This window comes from Colletotrichum scovillei (assembly GCF_011075155.1).
Source record: "Colletotrichum scovillei strain TJNH1 chromosome Unknown Contig00001, whole genome shotgun sequence".
In the NCBI taxonomy this organism is placed as follows: domain Eukaryota; kingdom Fungi; phylum Ascomycota; class Sordariomycetes; order Glomerellales; family Glomerellaceae; genus Colletotrichum; species Colletotrichum scovillei.
Genome location: NW_023336259.1, coordinates 4,916,875 through 4,939,452, shown reverse-complemented (window position 1 = coordinate 4,939,452; position 22,578 = coordinate 4,916,875). Strand labels below are relative to the sequence as shown.

The following is a 22,578-nucleotide window of genomic DNA, read 5'->3' as shown; positions in this document are numbered from 1 at the left end:
TTTATGGGACGCTCCTTTATATTTGACGACTTCAGTGCCGACGAACTGTGTGTTCATGAATGGGTGATGACCCGTAAGACTCTCATTGAGCAGTGCATCTCAAGTGCCATATCATCCATTCAGCTCTGTCAAAAGCTCGACGATGAGTACGGGCTTTCAAAATCCTCGTATACCGAGTTCACCTCTTGCTGTGCTGCAATAGTAACGTTGATAGCTCAACGTATCCTCAACAAAACGACAAATCTTGAGGACATATGTGACCTGGGGATTGCGCTACTGAAAAAGATGTCAGGTGGCGTTTTTGCGAATACTAGAAGCACCGAAAAGCAAGGCCTGGAGATCTTAGAACTGGCACTAACAAAATTAGGCGCAAGACACGGCGAAAGTCCTGCGTTGGGTGGTGCAGGTTATGACCAATTTTGCAACTGGGTTGCACTGCAGATCGGCCCAGCACAGTCTCTCAGAGGCGAGCAGACTATTAACGCAGCAGGGTTGGCGCAAGGAGGTAGCGCAGCTCTCAAATTGTCCGAAGCGGGGGAAACGAACTCCGGGACGGAGTTCGTTCCCTCTACGTTCGCTGAGCTCATGTCACTCCCAGGCCTGGAAAATTACTTTCAGTACACGGTAGGGTAAAGTAAGGTAGTGTCGAAATTTCAATGCATTTGTTCCACTCCGCCTCCTGTGAGGGACTCCGCCGAACGCCGGCGGTATTAGCCTGGATTGCCTATCTAAAGTAGTATACAGTGAAGTTTTTCCATGATCTCTGCTCAGAGGCATAGCCATTTCACGGAGAGTTTCCTGCGACAATTTGTCCTCGTACAACAGCTTGAAGCAATGGCCGCCCGCAAAAAATGCACTGCGGTCCAAACGACTCTGGCATAGTTACTCGACCAGGGTGACGACTTGATAACAAACCGAGGAAGGAAGACAATCAAGTCCTCTGGAGAAAATTTAAGGATGACCAAGACAAAGCTTCTATCAGAACTTTGGTGGATGTAGCTGAGGTTACTGGCGGACGGGGACTGGCAGACACACCTGGTTGTAAAGATGTTTGGATAATTTCTGTATGTTCGCCGGGCCCATAGAGATGAAAGGTTCACGGATTATGCAGCATGGCAAGGCCCGCAGCTATAGCTAAAATGTGCGCGTGGTCCTGAGAAAATCTGTAGCTAGGAGTCTACTCTTGATCATTCTACTATGTCTAGCTCGAATAATATCATTGACGAGGTAATCGAGATCCCTTGAGGGCGACCGCGTGCTACGTTTACTTTTCTTAAGGTCACAACGTACAATTTGGTCCTTCTAAGCGCTTATACTCCCTTTTTCTCTGGAGATCCCTTTGTGGTCATGATCTTGCATGGGAAAGCTTTCAAATCTTTAGAATATGGCTCCTAGGCTCGAGAGAGGGTCATTGCTGGGGCCAAAACAAATGCTTCCTCGCGAGGAAACAACCTTGAATGCCTTATTATGCGGGGTAAGGGGGAGTAACTCCGCAATTCGGGGCGGCTTTCCGTCCTTGGGCCCCGCCAAGTGGATCAATAAGCAAGACCAATGGCTTCTATTATGGGCAGTTTCTCGGTAATACATGAGATCTCGGCTGATCGACAGGTTCAGCAGGCATGTCTCATAGCGGTGTAGCGGCAGCACATCGGCTGATTACGATGGCCCGGAGGCACTTAATGAGGTAGAAATATTCAGGCATTCCACAAAGAAACGCTCAAAGCTCTAGCATCACACAAGCCTCGCTCCCAAAATGTGGCTGTTTGCAATTTTGTCGATTTTGCTCTATGTCTTCACCCCTGGAATAGGAGTGGCGGCACTCGCCCAATCGCCACCAGTTTTTCCATCGCGTGAGTTTACCACATAACGCCCAGTTCAGCAACGCCAACCTGCTAACACAGTCTCGGAACAGCGCTGGGCAGGGGAAAGGGCATCTGGAAGAACGCTTATGAGCGCGCAACCAACTTGGTCAGCCAGCTGACCCTTGAAGAGAAGGTCAACATCACACGTGGCTTTGCGGGTGACAATACTTGTGCGGGTAACACTGGATCCATTCCCCGTCTTGGTTGGCCAGGCATGTGCCTCCATGACGCTGGGAATGGTGTTCGAGCGACAGACCTAGTCAACTCGTACCCGTCGGCCATCCATGTGGGCGCCAGCTGGGACAGAAACTTGACCTATCAGCGCGGCTACTACATGGGGCAAGAATTCAAGAGTAAAGGGGGTATGTCCCCGAGGGTCGATGCTGCTGGTAATTTCGTCACTAACTGGTTTTCAAGTCAACGTCCTTTTAGGGCCCAATGCTGGTCCCTTGGGTCGTACCCCACTAGGCGGGCGGAACTGGGAAGGCTTCTCCGTTGACCCGTATCTGGCCGGACAACTAAACGCCGAGACCATCATTGGGCATCAGGAAGCCGGTGTGATCGCCAATCTGAAGGTAGGCTATCAAGAAGGCTCGCTCACTGATCCATGTTTACAGGCCACGATGGGCTAATGTACGCCAGCAGCATTTCATTGGAAACGAGCAAGAGACTTTCAGAAGGCCATACTTTGGCGTGGAGGCGGCCTCATCTAATATTGATGATAAAACCCTACACGAATTCTATCTTTGGCCTTTCGTCGATGGGGTTAGAGCAGGAGCGGCATCGATAATGTGTTCATACAACAGGATCAACAACACATACGGCTGTGAGAACAGCAAACTATTAAACGGAATTTTGAAGACGGAAATGCAATTCGAAGGCTTCGTTCTTCTCGACTGGAACGCACAGCACAAACTAGAGAGTGCCAATGCTGGTTTAGATATGGTCATGCCCCTAGGAGGAAACTGGGGCTCGAATCTCACTAGAGCAATCAGTAACGGAACGGTGGATGATTCAAGGATAGACGACATGGCAACAAGGTACATTGCTGTTATCTCATTCTCACAGCTTGGAGATTGCATGTGACTAACGTTCGTCAAGGATCCTTGCAGCCTGGTATCTTGTTGGTCAAGACCACGACTTTCCAACTCCTGGCATTGGCATGAAAAACCTGACTGAGCCGCACGATCAAATCGATGCCCGTGATCCTAAGGCGAGGCCAACAATACTCAGTGGAGCTCTTGCGGGCCACGTATTAGTGAAGAACGAAAATAGTTCACTACCTTTCAGCGGAGCTCCGAAGATGATGTCTATATTTGGATATGATGCAACGGTACCTGCGACAAAAAATACCGACAAACTTTTTGAACTTGGATACTACTCCTCTCCCGAGATGGCACAGGCTGTACTGGGAACAGAAAGGCATTTCGACCAGGCAGCCAAGGGGGGGACCATTGTCAGTGGGGGACGTGCTGCAGCCAATGCGCCTTCATACCTACTCGATGTAAGCACCACACTCTCCCAGATAAGTGTTTTTGGGCTGACATGGCTCTAGCCTTTGAGTTCGCTACAGCATAAAGCCGCAATAGATGGCACTTGGGTCAATTGGGATCTGGTGTCTGGACATCCCGATGTCAATGCTGCTAGTGACGTTTGCCTGGTTTTCATCAACGCCATGGCAACCGAAGGATGGGATCGAGATGGCTTGCACGACGATTTCAGTGATGGCCTCGTCTTGAGTGTAGCTAACAAGTGCGCCAACACAATTGTGGTCGTTCATACAGCCGGCATTCGCCTGGTCGATCAGTGGATTGATCACCCAAATGTTACGGCTACAGTCATCGCCCATCTGCCGGGTCAAGACAGTGGATCAGCCCTTGTTAAGCTCTTGTATGGTGATGCTTCATTCTCTGGGAAGCTCCCGTATACTTTGGCGCGAAACGAAAGCGATTACCCAGTGTACGCACCTTGTGGGAGGCAGGCAAACACCACCAGTCCCCAGTGTGATTTCACTGAAGGCGTTTTCGTCGACTATCGCGCCTTCGACGAAAGAGGCATCGAGCCAAGATTTGAATTTGGCTTCGGCTTGACATACACAGAATTCACCTACTCTTCCCTACTAGTCAAGACACAGAATGCCCTGATAGGCCCTGCATTGAATAGCAATGCCTTGTGGGAGGTGATACTGAATGTTGAGGCATCATTCAACAACACTGGCAATCGTGCTGGCGAGGAAGTTGTGCAGTTATACGTCGCAATCCCCAACAGCCCCCCGAAACAGCTTCGAGGCTTTGATAAGGTGTCATTGGAGATGGGAGACAGTGCCACCGTTCAATTTGAGTTGACACGAAGAGACCTGAGCATTTGGGACGTTGTGGCTCAAGCTTGGACGCTTCAAGATGGCAATTACACCATCTTCGTAGGAGCAAGCAGCCGAAATCTGCCACTTCAATCCTCCTTCACATTGTGATTGAGTGGAATATAGCATTAGTACGTTAAGATTAAGCCAATGATAGCGGATCTCATGAATCACTCCGAGTTCCTACGACTGAGTAGCTATCGTTGAACATCCTTGACGATTTTACCAAAGTTCTATGTCTCCGGCCGATAAACGACCTGGACTTGCGAAAGCTGTTTGTAGTTGACTGATGTATTGCATATGGTTTGGATTGGAATAGTCGCAATGTTCTGGGGACAAAGTCGTAGACACGATCGCTAGCTGAACGCGCGTCTGGGCGATAGACAGAACTTACCGTGAGTAACATGCGCTTTACACATCATAGATCTAGGTAGCATGTACGTATTGTATAGCCAAATACAGAAATCTACCTGTTCATACGTTGATGCTGGGACGTTGCTTCTATTTGAATTTTTTACTTCTTGTTACAGAATTTATGTTTCAGCCTTATCGTACATACTGAGTGCCGGCCTCTATTAGCACTATTAGTCGTCCTACAAACTACAGGGCGACTGCTTTTTTTCCTTTCACCTTTCATTACCAAATTTTCATTAGCATTAATTCATCTTAATGCGTCAACAAAGCCCATGGCAGTTGGAACGAGGTTTTAAGTTGTAAGATATGAAAGGGGGTTTCAAAGCCCAGTGCGTATTTCCTGGCATACATGGGGTAATGGAACTGGCTAGGCGTCAGACACCAGAAATATTGAACAGCCTTTTCAATGTAACTAAGGTTTTAGTGGGATGCAATGCACCGGAAAACTATCTGCCTGATTTGACACTCAATCAAAGATCAGGCAGCCCAGCGACGTGCGCACGCCCGAGGCACACCACACACATTTTACTGGCTCAGATGGTATTCTCAACAGTGAAGCGGGCCAAGGCGAGGCGAGCAAATATGCTGCAAATTAAGGGGGGTACGAAGCCTAACTTGGCTGAGCCTCTGCAGCTGAAGGTAAAACTAGGAGATTTCGAAGAACGGATGACTTTTGGATAACAATTAGACCAATTCCGATCCGGGACATCTGTGAATGCAAACAGGTATCAGGAGGTCATCTCGTTAGGGTTTGACTATCTAGTCACTTTGTCCAAAGCCTCTCTGTTGTGCCGGGCGCTTGACTGATCGAAAGATACTCACTCCCCTACCATAGATCTTCCTAGGTACTATCTCTTGACTTCAGCGTTTTGGCAGTCCGTCCGCTATTGAGCCGTTGATACTCCCATACCGAAGCCCACACTTTGCATTTCGGTATAAGAAGATGAAATACATAGTTCTTCGGCTTTTATATTAGTGTAAACGTACTTACCTACCTGTGTGAGCATATCTGACTAGGTCGGTTCCGAACGAGTTGAACCCCACCGGTTTGACTAAGGAGATAGCAAAGTACTGTTTGAATGAGGGTCACTTTCAGTTAGGCAAACTTTGATTCCAGGAGATGATGTGAATACCCAAAGATTGTCGAGGACCTTGCAGTTATTCTCCTCGAAATCCGACATCCCTCCAGGCTCAGTAAGTCAAACCCCCCACTTCCTGGCACCCCCCTGTTTCTGGCACCCACAAAAACGATGGGATCACAACCCAACCTCCTCATTACTATTAACTATTGATCCTCAACCACACCCACTACAATACAACTGCCAGCCTCACTAGGGCATTCAGAGTCGCTGGATTCAGCCGTAATAACCTCCTTTTCACCCGCTTCGATTTGAGCCCGATGGATATCCCTGATGTTCGCAAACTGTTCGCAAACTTCGTGTTGGGATCGATCTGAACAGTCTTCCTCTTCCTAACTGCAGCGTTGGTAACTTGAGCCCTCAGGTGAGCCAGCTGCTGCTGGGCAGCTGCCAGTTGCCAGGCCTGCTCTGTGAAGCCTTTTTTCACCTTCCTGAACAGCAGCCGTTGAGTGCTGGTATCATTGTCGAGTTGGGTGTATAAGTGCAGTTGACCGCTGAGCTCTGCCAGCTTCCTGGGTGTCGACCAGACCACTGCAGAGGAAGCAGAATCCCATGGCTCAACAGGGGTAGTTTGTTGACCATTATGGCATCGCTTTTGCCCCGACTGGTTGGTTTGGGTGTGGTGGGCTTAGCAGAAGGCTCAGGTAATACCATAGGGTTCATCAGGGGCTTAACCATCGCTACAGGGTGTAGACCAGTCCACTTCCATGTTCTGAGACTGATAGACCAGCAAGTCGAGCCTTCTGGTAACAGTCCAGGAAGTTCCTTTTACCTATAATGGTAGAGTCGTTCCATTGAGACAAGTAAACTGAGCTCCTTCCGATAGGCTGACTTAACAGGGCTGAAGACAGACTGGTCAAGTGGCTGGAGGACACAGAGGAGTGTGGTGGTAAGAACAGTAAATGGATATTGTTAATATAGCAATTCCACATGAAGTCTGTCGTCGTATGACTCCCATGCCCATCCACAATCAACAGTCGAGCCTCGCCCTCAGCCTCGGGCATAGTCTGTGGGATAAACACCTTCTCTAACCATTCAATGGCAGTTAAGTCTGTAGTCCAGCCATTATCTGTTGCTGTAAACTCACCCATCGTATGGAACCAGATGTAATGGAAACCACTGTTGTTGGACCGTCTTCCTTGAAAATGATAAGAGGACGAAGTGCCCTACCCAAGGCTGAGATACACTCAATGATAGAGACCCATGCCCTCGACCCAGGTTGTTTTTGCGAACAGACGTCGTCTCAGCCATGCCCAGCACTAACCCATTAGCTCTCTGACCCTCGAGGATGCCAGTCTCATCCATATTATATCTGTTGGCTGGTTTGATGTCCTTGATCTCAGGGATAGCAAGGAACTTAAACCAGTTCCTAATGACCTCAGTAGATGCCCCATTAACGCGTCTAGAATCGATGGAACGACTTCTCTGAACCTTAATGATAGGGTTCCTTCTCACGAAGGCATAGATCCAGCCTTTCCTAATGGTTTGGTATCCCCAGCAGCAGCCAGAACTCGCTCTGCGAATTCCTTCACCTGTTGGTGCGTTGGTGAGGCCCAGCGAAGCCTGAATGCGAACCCATTGTGCCAGCTTACTCTCCTGGTCAGGAGACAGCCTCTGCCAGTCAGCAAAAGCCACTTTCCTAGTCTGACCACCTTGGAGACGTAGTTGGAGGGTTGATCGTGGTATCCCATACTCCAATGAGGCTCTCTTTTGACTCTTGCCGTTTGAGATGTCCTCGAGAGCCTGACGAAGCTGATCTTCGGTATATTGAGGCATTAGATATAGAAGAAGGTATGTGCAAAAAATGAGCCCATTTGGACTCGAATTGAAAATGTTGTGATAAAAGGAGGTTGGGGGTGGGCATTGCGTTGTGGTGGATTTTCGCGTTTTTGTGGGTGCCAGAAACAGGGGGGTGCCGGGAAGTGGGGGGTTTGACTTAAAGCCTAAGTCCTGAACGCCAATTCCTGGTGTACCGCATGTGACATTGTGTAAGCGGCCTGTTACTTGCATCAATTTCTCAAGCCGGCCTCGTGAAATCGTGGCTTGCAATAGGTCACAGTTTACTGAGAGGGTGTCAAGCATGCATCTCCTGCCAACAGAGCCTGCAGATATAGTGAGAATAACGCGGGGTATTCCCCGTAATACGCGCCATTGGGAACGAATGCATGATTACTGCATGCGGGCTGCATTCGCCAACGACAAGTACAATGCATATGAACTACGTACGATTATTGGGCTCATGATATCCCACGGCACCTGATTGACGAATGGCTTTTCCAGGGCAACCAATCGCTGCGTAGTTCGGTGTGAAAATGTTGCGAGAGCTTGCTGCGCTTCCACGTGGCACCCACAACAACAAAATCGATAGGTGTGCTCCAGCTCGACCTGAGCCTTCTTAGAGGCAAAACTTAGAGCCCAACGACGAAAGACAAAGAGAATTATCGAATAGGGAATAGAAGATGTCATATTTGAGAGTAGTCATCATTGCGCCGTGACTCGAGAGCAAGTTTGTTAAAAGCCCGTCGTGTCATCGTGCCTTCCGAGTCTATCTCCCTACCTCACTCGATCCAGTAGGATTGCTATTAGCCATGGACACTGCCGGATGGTCCCCAGCCTTGCCGCTTGATCAGCCCGGCAATAACAATCTAGAGACCTTTGTGGGACATACACAGGATGTAGGTCCCGAGGTATCGTAAGTTTGCTCTAATACCCTACATTGGGATCTAGCGTCTTTGGCTAACGACTCTTCAAAGGCCATACGCAAGTCCGACATGCAATGTCTACTTCGAGAGTGGCCAGCCCTTCCGGGTACCCAGCAACCTTCTTTGTCAAGAACTTGAGAACATACGCCTTCGAAGCCATGGCGAAATACGATTGAAGCATATACCAGATGATGCAGGCCATGTACTCATCCACTTTCTCCATACGGGATCTTGGCAAACCTTGCGGGCCAGAGATTCCAGCGACACACCGAAGAATGCCACTTATCTTGGCACCAGCCTATATGTATATGCCGCTTCGCAGGCATACAAGATTCCACTGCTAGCCGAGCTTGCAAAAGAACACATTTCCCTCTCCGCTGAGACTCTACCTGCCCTGGAGGTTCTTTCTCTAGCTTCGGATGCTTGTCACTCTCTCGGAGAAGATGACCCATGGTTCTCAGCATTCATTAAGCGACGTATCCGTCACCTGTTCGAAGACTCATCTTCGCTGAACAAAACCGGTCTCTTAGGGTGTTTCGACAACGCAACAACATACTCTAAGCTGTTAGTCAAGAGCTTGATCGAAATCTGCTGCGATTACTCGATTTCCGTCAATCCAAGCGAGTCTCAACCGTCGCCTCGGATTGTACCCACGGTTGCGTCCAAGCCAGTTCCTGTTCCTTGGTCGGAGACGGCTGAGCCAGAAGTGGACCTGAGCGGAGAATTGACCTTGGAATCAGCCCTGGGAAACAGTCTGACATCGACCTCGAAGAAAGACAAGAAAAAGAAGAAGAAGGGTAAGAAGTTGGACGAGGCCCTGGCTGAGCCTGACGTGGTGATTCCCAGAGATGCTGCAGAGTACGTGACCAATGGCCGGCATTGAATAGTTGATAGTCGGTCAAGATATCAAATTGAAGTGCATCGTTTCCAGATTCGAGTCTTTGTCTAAACCTCGGTGATGAAGTTCTGAAGTCCATTGATATGTATACTCAGCTACCGAAACGGCCATGGCGGGTCAGTTCGAAACATCAAGTCCAAACGCAGAGTAAGTGCCAAAGAGTGACATAGACATGATTATTTGAGTCTGTTCCCTTCACTGCTGAACATACTACTAGTAGACTGATGGGATGAATTGCAATTGATATTACTTCCTTGCTGCAATAATGACAGGCATTATCACACGTCCTGAGCATCGTTCCCGACATGAAGCTTCTTTAAACAGAGAAATCCACCATCGCCTTGCATTCGCACCTCAAGTGAATACGAGAGACACTCTGGGATTTATGGCCTACGTTTGGTCTTCCGGATGGAAAACAAGAGCTCGAACCTCTATGCTTTCTCTTGGTGGTGCATCCGAGCTTGCCGTTGGATCAACGAAAGCAGTGTGGGGAACTCTTCTAGCTCTTCCGTCTGTCTTGCTGTCGAAGCACTTAATGAGAATTACTTCATTAGGTGTGAGACCATTTTTGTAGTACCACTTGTGAGCATTGCTATGTCTCACTGCGTATGTTTCTCCTCGCCGATCAGGGTAAATCAGTTCGGTCGCGACTAGATCTGACTCGGCGACAGACCTGGCGTCCGCAATGGCGAGTGGGTCACGCTGAACTGTTTTGATAGGCCTCCAAACGTTGATGATTTGCACTCGACCTTTGAGCAAGTTGTCGGCATCATCTGGGAGGTGGTGAGGAACCCGGGAAAGAGCGGCCTTGTAAGATTGGTCAATATGAACTCTTTGCACGGGTCCGCGAGCTGCTCGTGCTTGTGCTGCTGGGCCAGGTAGCTGCCGGCGAATAGTATGGTCAAAGATATAAACGCGACTAGCACCCGTCCTACATAAAACTTATTAGTTGAGACGACGGCAGGATAGGATTGGTCCCGTGAAGTCTTTCCAAGAATGCCATACTCACACGGCTTTTAGAAGTTCTTCAACTTCGGCGTAGTAGGACGACCTGATCTGATCATCGTCTTGAAACTGCTTTTCAGTCGACGGGCTGTGATGAATTTGAAACCCATTTCTATCGAGAGAAAACTCTTCTTCATCGCCTGTGAGGTCGCTGATCGTCACAGAGTGGGATTCAAATGGCCGGTCATATGTCTCTGGCCTGTCAACGTATGTAGGATGCGGAGGTGATCCATCCTCGTTGTCTTTGTGGTAGTTCAGTGTTGCTTCCACTCCCTTGCGCCTTTGATTCGATTCGCGCAGATCATTCGCTCTGTGGCGTTGAGTGTGTTGAGGAGAGCTCAGCCCTGGGGGGAAAGGGACGTTCTGAACTTCTAATGCTGCCATGGTCGGTTCTAAGTAGGATTTATAGTCGTACTGGGGTCATAGGGGTACATCAATATCAGCAGTATGGGCAGCTCAAAAGTCGCAGCCAAGCTCCAACTATAAATCATTTTCTACGGGCCACCTGAACTTTGTTCTACCCTAAGTCCACATGGTCTCCTCTGGCACGCAATATTTGTCCGGCCATGGGCAATTTGTGGATTGATAATCAACCTTAGCCGAATCACATGGTGTGACCATACTCCAGCACCAATTGGTTCAAGGTTTGACTGTGAAAGAGATGATATGACACCCATGCGGTTGTGATTTCAAATCTGCATGGGCATCACCCCAATTAAGCTCGGTCAAACGTGCCTCGGCCCAAGTTACGGTTGCGGAGTAAAATGGTGTCATCGTTGTAACCGTCCGCATTGATAATCACAGATCCTTGCCAGTGCACCTCATTTGCTGTAGAGAGACTTTGGTTATTGCTAGGGAGAGATACAAGCGGGATCAATACTCCGAAAGCGATTTCCAAGCAAACGTTGGAACCGACACTGAATCATAAAGCACCTAGTTGAAGTACTATTTGGGTGCGCAAGGGAAATGAGATCACGCCTATGTGCCTTAAATTCGGCAACTTACGAAGGTGTGGTCCTCGATCGCTTTCTAAATATCTACATGGACGAGTTTTGTAATTGTTGTTCCATCACTCAAAATCTCTTCCTTTTCCTCAATCTTATAACCTCCCCAACGCGGCAAAGCGACTGTCCAGACATACCAATACATTACTCCGGCTGTGAGACTAGTAGATAGCAGCGTCAGTCCCCAAAAATCTACGGTCTAGTCGGAAGTCTCACTTACATGCTCACACCAATGATTGCATAAGTGGCGTAAAACAATCCGTTTGGTGGCTTTGTATCTGGCGGGAAAAAAGGTGCCGCAAGTAATGCTATGCTCAGGCCGATTCGTATGATTACAGCTGGAACAAATGCCTTGAATGGGCGTTTGATATCGGGACGTTTGACGCGAAGCCACAAAAGCCCTGCTGCAATGGCCAACGCTAGAATTTGACCGGGATAGCCTTCAACCTCCAGGATGAACGAATACACGTCCCTAGAGGGAGGCAGCGTAATGACCAGAAATGAAGGAATGTAGTGAACAAAGAGCCCGCCTAGAGGTGAGTTGAAGGGCTTTGTAGATGACAGTATGTCCGAAAACGGAAGAAAGCCTTGTCTGGCAATTTCTTGTTTTGTGCGCGCCTAAAGTCATCGTATAAGCACCGTATGCGCAACAAGCTGACAGCACAGAGAGATCCTACCGCAGAAAATGCAACAACGAGAACATTCGCTCCTGCACTTAAAGCAACTGCCAGAGGAAGGACCCTTTTACCAACTCTCTCACCAAAGATTCGCTCAAAGAATAGGGCCGCTATTAGCTCGCCGCTCTGTTTTATCTCATCGATAGGAACGACGAGAAAGTATGCCACATTGATAAGTGCGTAAAGTCCGCACGCGGTTGTCAATGCCGCCATCGTCACAGATCGCAAGGTCCGAACTGGGTCTTTGACCTCATTCAGGACGTAGTTGGCGTTGTCAAGCCCCGCGTATGAATAGAAGACTTTGAAAAGGGATGTAGCAATTACACCCCAATTCCAGTTGGTGTTTTCCCACAGGTCTCCCCATCCGAGCACTCCAGTAGTCTTCTGGGCAGATTCTTCCGTTGGCCGGAACAAGACAACGTAGAGACCTGAGAATATCATGAAGACAATCAGAGCAACCTTGATCCAACCCAAAACGTTTTGCAGCCTGATACCGAAACGTGGGAAACAACCATGAATCAGGGTAACAACTGTGAGGAGTCCAACTGCAATACCTTTTCGAAGGAGATCACTGGGGTTATCGCCCCCTAGCGCAAATAACAGATACTCGCTAAAAACGATGCAATTGCTCGCTGTAAATCCCAGAAGAACGGCTTGGATGGCGATGAGGGTCGATGCTAGGAATCGAGGTCGACGATACGTGAATTCTAGGTACACTTTATCTCCCCCAGACCGTGGCAGCATCGAGCCAAACTCTAGGGAGATCATCAACCCGCATGCAGCGATTATTGCGCCAACAATCCAAAGCGAGAGTGACAGACCGGGGCTCCCAACTGAGCGGAGAATTGCGCCCGGAGTAGCAAAGATGCCGCTGCCTATCACTCTTGAGATGACAAGAATGTAGGCGCTTTGCCAGGTCAACGTGCGGCCGAGTGTGGATGTCTCTGGAAGCACATCGTCTTCAATTGAGCGTGATGGGTATGTCAGCCCAGTCCCAAAATCTTCTTCATTCGGCTCATCGGTTCTGGTTACGAGCTGCTTGGTATCTAAGCTTCCTGAAGACGACAAGTGTTGTGGCGTAGATGGGATCAGCGGCTGCAACTCCGGGTCATCGTGGCTACTCATGTCGCTGAATGGCGTCGCTGGACTGAGGCAGTATGAGAGCGCGAGTTGGGTTATTACTGAACTAGGCAGTGGGAGCGCGCAAACCAAATGTAACAGACTTAACTTGGCAGCCTTCGTGGAACTTCAGTTGAATATATAATGAGTATCAAGATAACGTTGTTCACCAATGAAGTCAAGCAATAGCGACATATCTTGTTGACATGGTTCGGCTGTCCGGCTTCGCGGGAAAGATGCGCGTTTGACAGGGAGCCTGGGAGGTGTCATCGGCCTCGGGCGCGTGTCCACGGACATTGATGCTTGATAAGAATGTGGGTACATCCTGTCTTGTGAGGCGTGTCTCTCATGGTGTAATGTGTTTCAAGAAGTAAGTTTTGGTCACAGGCCTCACCAAATGCCCGTCCTGTTTTGAACACGGATTCGCACGCCATCATTGCGCAACCTGACGAAAATCGGGGGTGTGATTATTCAAGATGGCACGTGAAAGGACCCAACCACCATTGCCCCAACTGAAATTTGGCCCCCAATTTTGGGGGCCTGGACCCGGGTGCCCGGCTACGACTCCGCGGTAGCAAACTCCGACCCATAAGGTACGTAAAGGCAAGATCGTTCTCGAGTGATGCAGCGGCCAAAGCGCTTGCGTTGTCTTTAACTAATTCTTATCAAAGTTTCGGCATTGTTACTTGACGTGTACCTGAGATAGATCAGTGAACACTAAGCATCAACCTCCCCGTTATGCCGAGAAACCTTACCTGAACTTGAACTCAGATGCACTAATGAAGAATGTTATTTTTGTTCTTCGCCATATCTGTGACGCCTATTGTAAGTCTCTCGGTATACGTTTGTTGTGCCTGATTTCCGATTGCACCAGCAATGGGTGGTCATCGAGAAGCTTTTTCAGACTGGAGTGTTATTCAGTACGGCTTAGTAAGATGGCTTCGTACTAGCCGCAAGATGATATTGCGTCAGAGCAAGGAGTTGAACCTCTTCGGCATGTCTCCAGTATCCTTAATGTGTCGATGCGATTCGTGACGTTTAAACGCTGCTTCGTATCAAGAGATGACATGTGGGAGCGTCAATTTTCCGTCAGGGAAACGCTTCAATGAGAGGATCATCCACACAAACACTCAGCTCGCAGAGCTTTTGAGGGTCTCGGAAATATACCAAGATCTCGTAGACCTATGGTTCCACTTAATAAGCAAGAACTCCAATGTGCGGCTCAGATCTGTGCTGCTACAGGCTAGACCTGATTGGCCGGATCCGGGTTGGCACTCATATTTTGCCGCGCCGGGCCCGCCTAGGATCTATTCCAATGCCCTACTCCTGTGAAAAACCTGGTTTCTAATTTTTCCCTCCTCGCCTGAGATTCTGATACAGATATTGCCGGTTGTCGCTTCATTCGGGCTGGGCTCTTAAATTTCTCTGGCGAGGCCTATAGAGCCTGGAGACTTGCGGCAACTCCAAGTCATCTGGATGACCGGTATACCAAGTACCTTGAGGTCGCACTAAGGGAGGTATCTACAGTATACATGGATCGACTCCAAGCTATCCTTCTGATAGTCAGAAACATTTCATTCGCTGAACTAGAATCCTCCTTCAATTGTTGTGCAAGCGAGAGTCCCTGTCACTTTAGCCTTATTTGCTGCTAATACGGCTTTGTAGAAAGACTTGAAGCGATTTGAAAGTCGAGATATTCCAGATTCTATTGAATCCGGGTCGAGTTATTCGTGTACGACACGCACTCTTCATTTCGGCTCACCTATTAGGCATTGACCTGCTGCCGACCTCACTCAGCTACCTACCTATCACTAGAACAAGACTTCAGGATTTGGTAGTCCAGGATTACAGTTACGTATAGCTCCCTGCTGCCGCTCGACTCGTGGCTATGACAAGGCATGAACACATCGAAGAGGGGATAATCACAGCAAAAGGTTGCGTATGTACTAGGACTGGAAGGAATCATTTTGAGATTAGGTGCATGTGAGGCCTAGTGTGGAGAGAATTTACCTAGGCTGCAACCATCAACCGCCCCTAATTCAGCCCGTTTCTACTAGCACGAAGCCTCGCTGATCCATAGCTCTCAGCCGCGCTTAACTAACGCTCCTTCCACTATTGAGGGCCTACTTTTGTTACTTTTGTGGAGATGCAGGACCTTGGTCCCGCTGCTAACCTTAGCGCTCGTCAGCACTACCAATCCACAAATCAAGTGCGCAGTGCAAACATGGGGATCGTGTATTTCGGGAGGGCGACCTCGGCGCCCCTTCCATCATCTTCCTTCGTCGTGTTTTGCCAGTGGCTGTATGTGAAGCATGCCAAGACTGTCCTTTAAGCTTCTTACTAGAATAGTCTCGGCTTTTGGTTTGAGCCCTATGAATACTAGGGGCCCAAGATCAGGTAAACAAATTTCACAGAAGGGGGTCCTTCAATTCATAAACGTTGAGAATCTCCCGAATCTTCTGTTGCCAGATTTCCGTGAACTTATCAAATTGCAAAATGGAGTTTGGTTCTGGCGGTAGTTTGCTTCCTAGCTATCGAAAGCCACTTCCAAGTGAGCAGGTCGAACGTGTGACCTCAGATGCCCGGCTTCCTCTGGTTTCTCCCTCATCTTCCCCCAGCTTTACGGCCGCTATACATCCTCAAATCCCCATTTTTACCTCTCAATCCGATCAAGCCTCTCCAGAGCACCATACCATGAAGAACTGGGTAGAGACGAAGGCTTCGCCAGCGGCAGAGGGACATCAGATCCCTGAGAACATCGACGCGCCACCATTGCCTCTGCCACCCGTCCTTAAAGCTCAGTACCGGAAACGTCTTGTCTGGTGGGCCGTTCGATACTGTGTGATTGTCGTCGTCATCTTCGTTGCATTTCTTATTCCTCTCATTACATTGAGCAATGATGCAGACTTAGCCGACGACTCCACACCACAATCAATCCAGGACAAACAATACCGCAACCTGGTTTTTTACATCAGCTTATGGCTAGAGGTAACCTGGGTGGCAGCGGTTTTCTTCGATCTTCTGGGACTCAGCTTGCCATATTTCTTTAGGTTTCTTGCTAGGTCAGTTCACGAGTTACCAAGAAATCCATGGCCAGGCGGTTAAAATGAATCTACCTAGATACATCAACTCTTCCCATCAGAGGTACTGGAGAATTCTGAAGTTCATGCGTCGCCCGATTTGCTTTCTAGGCACGACTATTGTCACCTTTATCTTCTTTGCTGCTGTAAGTCATGTTCATTCAAACGCAATCTCCGTGGCGGTGTTAATAATTGCTGTTATCCTAGTGTATCAACACAAATGAACTCCTTGCTGTAAACATCAACAAGGATCCGAACACATTTGGGTGGGACGATGTTGTAGCCGACATTTTAGAACAGGCTACACTTTGGGTGGCCTTCTATTTCGTCGAGAAACTATTGATATCCTACATCTCCGTACATTACCACTATCGAGCAAATCACTCCAAGCTTACTCGCACGAAAGATCTCCAGAACGCCCTAATCACACTTTACGACGCATCGATATACCTCCACCCTTTCCATCGTGGCACTTTCGACGAGGAGGATATGATTATCCGCAATGCCAATGGAGGAAGCCATAAACAAGAGCGGATGAGGGTTTCAAGCTACCTTGCTCGACTCGGCCTTGACGGCTACAAACTTGTTGGACTATTCGGAAATTTCATTTCTGATGACCCTCATGCCCATTGGCTGCGTCCAGCAAGTACCTACGCTATCATAGAGCGTGCTTGGGGAAATGAAGACTCGGCGACTGCACTTGCAAGGCGGATCTGGTTTTCATGTGTTGCTCAAGACAAATTTGGCTTGACTCTGATTGACATCAAAGAAATTCTTGGTCCCCACCGCACGCCGGAAGCCACCAAAATCTTTGCCACCTTGAGCGAAGGTCAAAACCACGACATCCGCCTTGAGGAGTTCGTGGCGATCATTCTGGAAGCAGGCAAAACGCGCCAGGACATATACCACAACATCAATAACATGGACCATTGCATCAACACTTTCGACTGGTTTTGTCTCTTCATCATTGCCGCGGTCATGGTATTCTTCATTAGTAAGTCCCTCAGTTCGTCCCTCAAAAGATGTCTCTGACATGGACAGTGATTGCATACGTACCGGCGATGAAGGAAATTCAGAGTGTTTTGTCCTCTTTAGCTATTGGTCTCTCATTCGCTGTTGGTCGGACATTCCACCATCTTCTTGTTGGCATCGTCTTTGTTTTCTTCGACCACCCTTACGATATCGGCGACGTCATCAACGTCTGTAACGCTGGCGCAACTACAGGCATTGCCTGTACGGTCAAACGCCAGTCTCTTCTCTACACGGTCTTCAGACGACTTGACAACAACTGCGATTTGCAAATCTCCAATGAACAACTCACTCAAAAACGAATCGAGAACTACACGAGGTCTGGTATTAATCGTCAAGGGCTTTCCTTGTTCGTGGACTTCAGGACCAGTTTTACGGATATCATGCGTCTTCGAGGCATATTGGAGGAGTTTCTTGCCCAGAACTCTAGAGACTATGTCCCAGAGACACTAGGGTTGAACGTTGCAAGCCTTCATGAGCTCAACAAAATGGAGCTGAGAATTGCCTTCACCCATCGCAACAACTGGTCAGACGATAAACTCCGCTCTCAGCGGAGCAACAGATTCCACTGTGCTTTGGTATCTGCCTGCCGCTCTATTCCCCTTTATAAGCCAGGTGGTATGTCTCCATCCTCCGGAGAGAACGGAAATCCCATGTACACCGTTCAGCTAGATACCTCAGATGAGCTACAGGAGAACATCAAGAAGGAACAAGCTCGCCGACATGGCCTAAGATGGGACCATGTTGAGCAAGCTATAAATCAGGTCCATGATCAACAGGATTCCAACGATGCTGGGAATAGAAGGACTGAAGAGGAGACTAAAACAGACAAGGCAAAAGAACAGGAGGCTTTTCTCAAGTTAGCAAGACTTCCGATTGGGGACGAAAGAATGGGAGCCAGCACAGGTGTAGATTTACCGGCTTCTGGGACAGGCTTGCGCCAATCAAGCCGGCATCTTGTTTGATTGTAATTACAACCGACAGCCTTCTATTCTTAGATCAGCCGGTGGAAATATCCCAGTTGACTCAATGTTCCCCATGAGTGCCTGCAAACAAAGTACACATGCGCGTCGTTCTCCGCTCCTTTGTTTTTCGAGGCGCTCCCTCTTATCTTAGAGCCTTGACGCACGAAGCTCACCTTGAAAGCAACACTTGGGCCGGTCACTAGCCTTAGTTGGGGTTTCATCTGCCTCTTCTTCCTTTCGTAGTGGCAAATGCATATCCTTGTCGAGCAAATCTTTGTGACTTCAGGTTTTTACTGTCATCCCAGCCGTATCACAGTATAGTGACGGGTGGTTTCTACCCGTTTTTCGCGCTGTGAGCTGCAACAGCCTTTAGACATCTGACATGTTAGCAACTGGCTTAAATAATCACATTACCAGCTTGAATGAACAGTGCAAAGTCTAAAGTCGTTTTCGGCTTGTAGTACTTAAATAAGTCAAACGTCTCTTATTAACTACTTTATGTGACCCGATGGCATTTCAATGGCACTTGAAACCCTTCCACACTTGTATCAAGGTGAGCTGACTGGCTGTTGATTCTGAAGTCAAGCCTTCGGGTCTTCCTTTCTAAGAGAGAGCTTACATGTCACTGATTCTATCATCTTCACAACCATCATGTACGGTTGGCTCGGGTAATTGATCCCCGGACTCTGCAGGTTCTGTCTTTGAAATTTGGGGTTGGGGGCCAGTCGTTAGGTTTATGCAAACGGGCAGCTGCACTCAGAAAGCATTGGCAAAGTCCATTCCGAACTCTACTTGGATGATTCTCCGCACCCCATCTGAAACTGAAGCATCTATGAGAGGTTTCTGGCTGCCTATAGCTAGCGTGGCAACACATGATGTAGTAACGTCTATTCCAAGGAGAGCGGGTTGGAGTGATTCAGAGGTGAGGTCGACTACTTTGATCATGAGATCTGAGTGTGGAGCAAAACAAAAACATTACCGCTAGGTCGAAATAGAGCTGCGTCAATATATCCAGCGTCAAGGATTGATTTGAGAGTCAATTCATTGTCCGAGATTGCCTGTTGCACCGGCAATCCCAATGTGGAAAAAGGACATTTCGAAGTTGATTGCTTTGAAGCCTCTTCGAAATGTACGATGGTAAGTTAAATAGTCAAAAGAATCCTGGATCTTCTGGCTCATGTATAAAATTTCGACATTCTCTTATCAATAGTTGGAGAATCATGATGAACGCTACTGCCACTCTTTTATTGCTTCGTCATTATCACACCTATCTCTTCCCGATTCTATTGGATCGCGGGGTCACTTCTGATATTGGGGCCAGCTGTGGACACACCATCGGTACTGGTCATCGGAGCCGATGACCGGTAGCGAGATTTCGGGTCCGAAATACGCATGCGCGATACGCCAGCTTCCGAGTCGAATGACAAACCAAACATCGGTAATCGAAAACCGATCTCTGCCGAGCCAATAATCCGCCGTCTCACTCTATCAAGAAGAAAATCTGCTACCGGCATGCCAATCAAGTAATTACTCCCTGATAACGTGACCCATGTCAGTGCTTAAGTTCATGGAGATCTCCTGCAAAGGGCGTGCCGACAGAATTGTAGCAAAAACTTGGTGTTATTTTCTGGGTGACTGTTTGAAGATAAGTGATTTGTCCAAAATAGAGCTTATTGAACTGAATTAGTTGTCGTCTACGTAGCATATTACAATCCTCCACCAACTTGGCAGAAACCCTTCCTTACAAGCTTTGGGGTATAGTTGATGAAATGAACGAACATGGGCTATAACCCATTGGTATCAACTTGCAGCACTCAGATACAACGTCTCCAACCGAATCAAAAGTTCTCCACAGCTCTCCTATTCCTTTCCCTCATCCCTAACTTTTTGTCGAATAATGGGTACATTTAGATGTTCATGTAAGCAGCCATACCACCGAAGAGGGCAGCAGCGCCAACAGCGGCAGTGCGCATAGGGCCAGCCTGAGTGCTGGAGGAGGTGGTGCGGACACCACCACCGTTGTTGGCTCCAGTCTCAGTGGCGAGGGGAGCAGTTGAAGTGGGACCGGTGATGCCGCTGGTGAAGGGGTTGCTGCCGTCGGTGGCAGTACCAGCGCCAGTGTATGCGGGCGCGCGGGTGGAGGCCGTGGTATCAGGCTCCACGGACGTGTTGTTGGGGTTCAAGACGCTGAGGATAGTCAGTGAAAATGTTACAGGTCTGCTTCATTTGCAAGGACTTACTTGTCGATGACGTGGACAACACCGTTGGCTACAAGAACATTGGGGATGAGAACCTCGGCCTCGTTGACGTAGACGGTCTCATTGATGACACGGATGGTGACGTTTCCTCCATTGAGCGTAGTCAATGAAGTGTTCGTGATATCGGGGCTGTACAAGACGGCGCCGGCGACGACGTGGTACTGGAGAATGCTGGGCAGCGCCGCGGTCAGGTTGGCGGTGAGGTTACCGATAGAGCGGAAGGCCTCATTGTTGGGGATGAAGATTGTCAGATCCTTTGCGGCGGCAAGAGCGGGGCCGACGTTTGCGGCCTGGACAGCACCCAAAGCAGCAGTGAGGTTGGCAGCACGAAGGGTGTCAGGAATCGGCTGGGGAACGCTCAAGACCTTGTCGATGATGTGGATGGTTCCAGCGGTGAAGTTGACATTGCCGGCCGTGACGGTCGAGTTTTCTCTCAAGGCAGAGTAGAAAGTGACGTTACCACCAACAGTCTGGGCCTGAACGCGCTGACCGCCGGTGACGTTGGCATAAGTCTCGTTCGAGAGCAGGGTGGGGATAAACTGCGGCTCTTCGGTGAACTGGGAGGCGTAGTAGGTGCCGTTCAGGACGTGGTACTGAAGAATCGCGGCGACGAGGCCGGGGTTGGTCGCCGCACCTTGGGCACCAGGGCTTGCGAGGAATGCCTCGAGGGCGGCATTGCTAGGTGCCAGGATGGTGATGTTCTGTGCTTGGGAAAGAGCTTCGACCAGAGCCGGCTGGGTGCCTAGGAGTGCTGTGAAACGTTAGAGGGCCTCATTTGACGGGAATTGGTGGCCGCTTACCTGTGAGAGACGACAAGCTAGAGTTCTGAGAAGCTAGAGCAGCCGTCAAGCTTTGTTGGCTCTGGGCGAGCACAGCGCTGGCCAAAGCCAGAGGGAGAAGGGTTTTGACCTGCATAGTAGATGCTTTGTGTACAGAGAGCGGATTCTAGTGGGTCGACTGGGTTGGGTATCAAAGCTACAAGTGATGCGAACTGCTCGATATTGGAGAACAGAAACTCGGCGGTGGAGGTGGCAGCATTTAAAGTAATGTGAAGGCTCCTCGTCGGGAGTTGGCACGAATCATGCAAAACACCTTGGTGAGTTCGGTCCAAGAGTGATCAAACCAATCGCGTCGTCGTGGGTTACCAGATCGAGCCGAATCAAGCTTGTTGCCCAGGCTGAGTGAAGAAACCAGGAGGCCTGCCGGGCTTCTTGTCCCCAGACAAGGGTCTTGGTCGACATCACGACCGCGCCAGGGACTGGGACTTTGGACTGGACCGGGGCAGACACGCAGACCAGGGGGTGGAGAAGCCTCGCTAGCTCGCAAAAAAGCACGACGCTGGCAGAGGACCAATGAGCTGTTCAACAGGATCGCCAGCCGGGTGCCAAGTCGATCGTGAAGTCGTTTTTGGCCGGCGTATACGCCAAGGGGGGGGGGAGGGGGGCTTGCACTGGCTCAGCATTGATCGAGACCCAACACCATGGCAAGGCAATGGTCTTGCCAGTGCCTTCATTGTCTTGCATAGAAGTCCGAAGGCCTTTCACGAGCCATAGCTAGCAGCTGCAGTCCTAGACTGCTAGCTATGCTTGTGCTAAACGAACCCCGTGATGGTGTTCGAGAGGCAATTCCCGTCCGAACATGCGACTGCAAGTCCCGTTGCGGTCAGATTAGCATTCTGCCGACTGATTCCACGACGCTAAGTAGACAATGCGGAATGCTAGGGAACCACCTAGATGTGAGAAGCTTGGGATATCCGAGTCTGGGACGCCATTGACAGCATGTCGGGTCTTGGAAGTTGCGTAAGCCTGCGCCCGACTGGCACAGGTTGGGTGAGGGGGAATACAGAAAAAAGTCGATGTCGTCAGGATAGGCCGCTTAGCGCCATTGAAGACGGGAGAGACTCCGATGGCGCCGAACAACGAGCCGTGCAATGCTGGATGGTATTCCAGCTTGGCATGCGTGCCGGCGGGCTGCCAACATGGCAATCCTTGCTCAAAGTCATAGCTACTCTGAACACAGAGTGTATCCGTAAGAACCGCGCGAAACCGAGCCTATAGATGTTCAAGG

At 49.3% G+C, this 22,578-nt stretch overlaps 6 protein-coding genes across 6 annotated transcripts; 3 read left to right on the top strand and 3 right to left on the bottom strand.

Moving 5' to 3' along the window:
• Nucleotides 1–1,753: 1,753 nt before the first annotated feature.
• On the top strand, nt 1,754–4,332 carry HER10_EVM0001171 (beta-glucosidase; the record flags this gene model as incomplete). The annotated part of the gene is made up of 6 exons (XM_035470927.1): nt 1,754–1,850; nt 1,913–2,224; nt 2,280–2,437; nt 2,508–2,902; nt 2,964–3,366; nt 3,418–4,332. 6 exons carry the CDS (start codon nt 1,754–1,756, stop codon nt 4,330–4,332), a joined length of 2,280 nt encoding a protein of 759 aa, XP_035337959.1.
• Nucleotides 4,333–7,251: 2,919 nt separating this feature from the next.
• HER10_EVM0003491 (uncharacterized protein) lies at nt 7,252–7,550 on the bottom strand (the record flags this gene model as incomplete). Its single annotated transcript, XM_035473166.1, has 2 exons — nt 7,252–7,284; nt 7,350–7,550. 2 exons carry the CDS (start codon nt 7,548–7,550, stop codon nt 7,252–7,254), a joined length of 234 nt encoding a protein of 77 aa, XP_035338187.1.
• A 798-nt stretch (nt 7,551–8,348) lies between these two features.
• Nucleotides 8,349–9,359, top strand: HER10_EVM0002692 (uncharacterized protein; the record flags this gene model as incomplete). Its single annotated transcript, XM_035472394.1, has 2 exons — nt 8,349–8,466; nt 8,528–9,359. The coding sequence occupies exons 1-2, from the start codon at nt 8,363–8,365 to the stop codon at nt 9,357–9,359; spliced, it is 936 nt and encodes a 311-aa protein (XP_035338111.1). The 5' UTR covers nt 8,349–8,362.
• Nucleotides 9,360–10,379: 1,020 nt separating this feature from the next.
• On the bottom strand, nt 10,380–13,343 carry HER10_EVM0003426 (methionine permease; the record flags this gene model as incomplete). Its single annotated transcript, XM_035473101.1, has 2 exons — nt 12,061–13,343; nt 10,380–10,430 (listed from the first exon to the last, which is right to left on the bottom strand). Exons 1-2 carry the CDS (start codon nt 13,183–13,185, stop codon nt 10,380–10,382), a joined length of 1,176 nt encoding a protein of 391 aa, XP_035338177.1. The 5' UTR covers nt 13,186–13,343.
• Nucleotides 13,344–15,675: 2,332 nt separating this feature from the next.
• On the top strand, nt 15,676–18,253 carry HER10_EVM0006043 (uncharacterized protein; the record flags this gene model as incomplete). Its single annotated transcript, XM_035475641.1, has 4 exons — nt 15,676–16,241; nt 16,300–16,405; nt 16,467–17,253; nt 17,301–18,253. 4 exons carry the CDS (start codon nt 15,676–15,678, stop codon nt 18,251–18,253), a joined length of 2,412 nt encoding a protein of 803 aa, XP_035338407.1.
• Nucleotides 18,254–20,110: 1,857 nt separating this feature from the next.
• HER10_EVM0008530 (fasciclin domain-containing protein) lies at nt 20,111–21,918 on the bottom strand. Its single transcript, XM_035478048.1, has 3 exons — nt 21,312–21,918; nt 20,494–21,262; nt 20,111–20,440 (listed from the first exon to the last, which is right to left on the bottom strand). The coding sequence occupies exons 1-3, from the start codon at nt 21,424–21,426 to the stop codon at nt 20,161–20,163; spliced, it is 1,164 nt and encodes a 387-aa protein (XP_035338662.1). The 5' UTR covers nt 21,427–21,918; the 3' UTR covers nt 20,111–20,160.
• Nucleotides 21,919–22,578: the final 660 nt, after the last annotated feature.

Bases quoted from the DNA above. Each gene is read 5' to 3' on its own strand.
- HER10_EVM0008530 (XM_035478048.1), bottom strand. From the start codon at position 21,426: ATGCAGGTCAAAACCCTTCTCCCTCTGGCTTTGGCCAGCGCTGTGCTC. The intron at 21,263-21,311 runs GTAAGCGGCCAC...AACGTTTCACAG, and splicing joins TAGCTTGTCGTCTCTCACAG to CACTCCTAGGCACCCAGCCG. The intron at 20,441-20,493 runs GTAAGTCCTTGC...GACTATCCTCAG, and splicing joins GTTGTCCACGTCATCGACAA to CGTCTTGAACCCCAACAACA.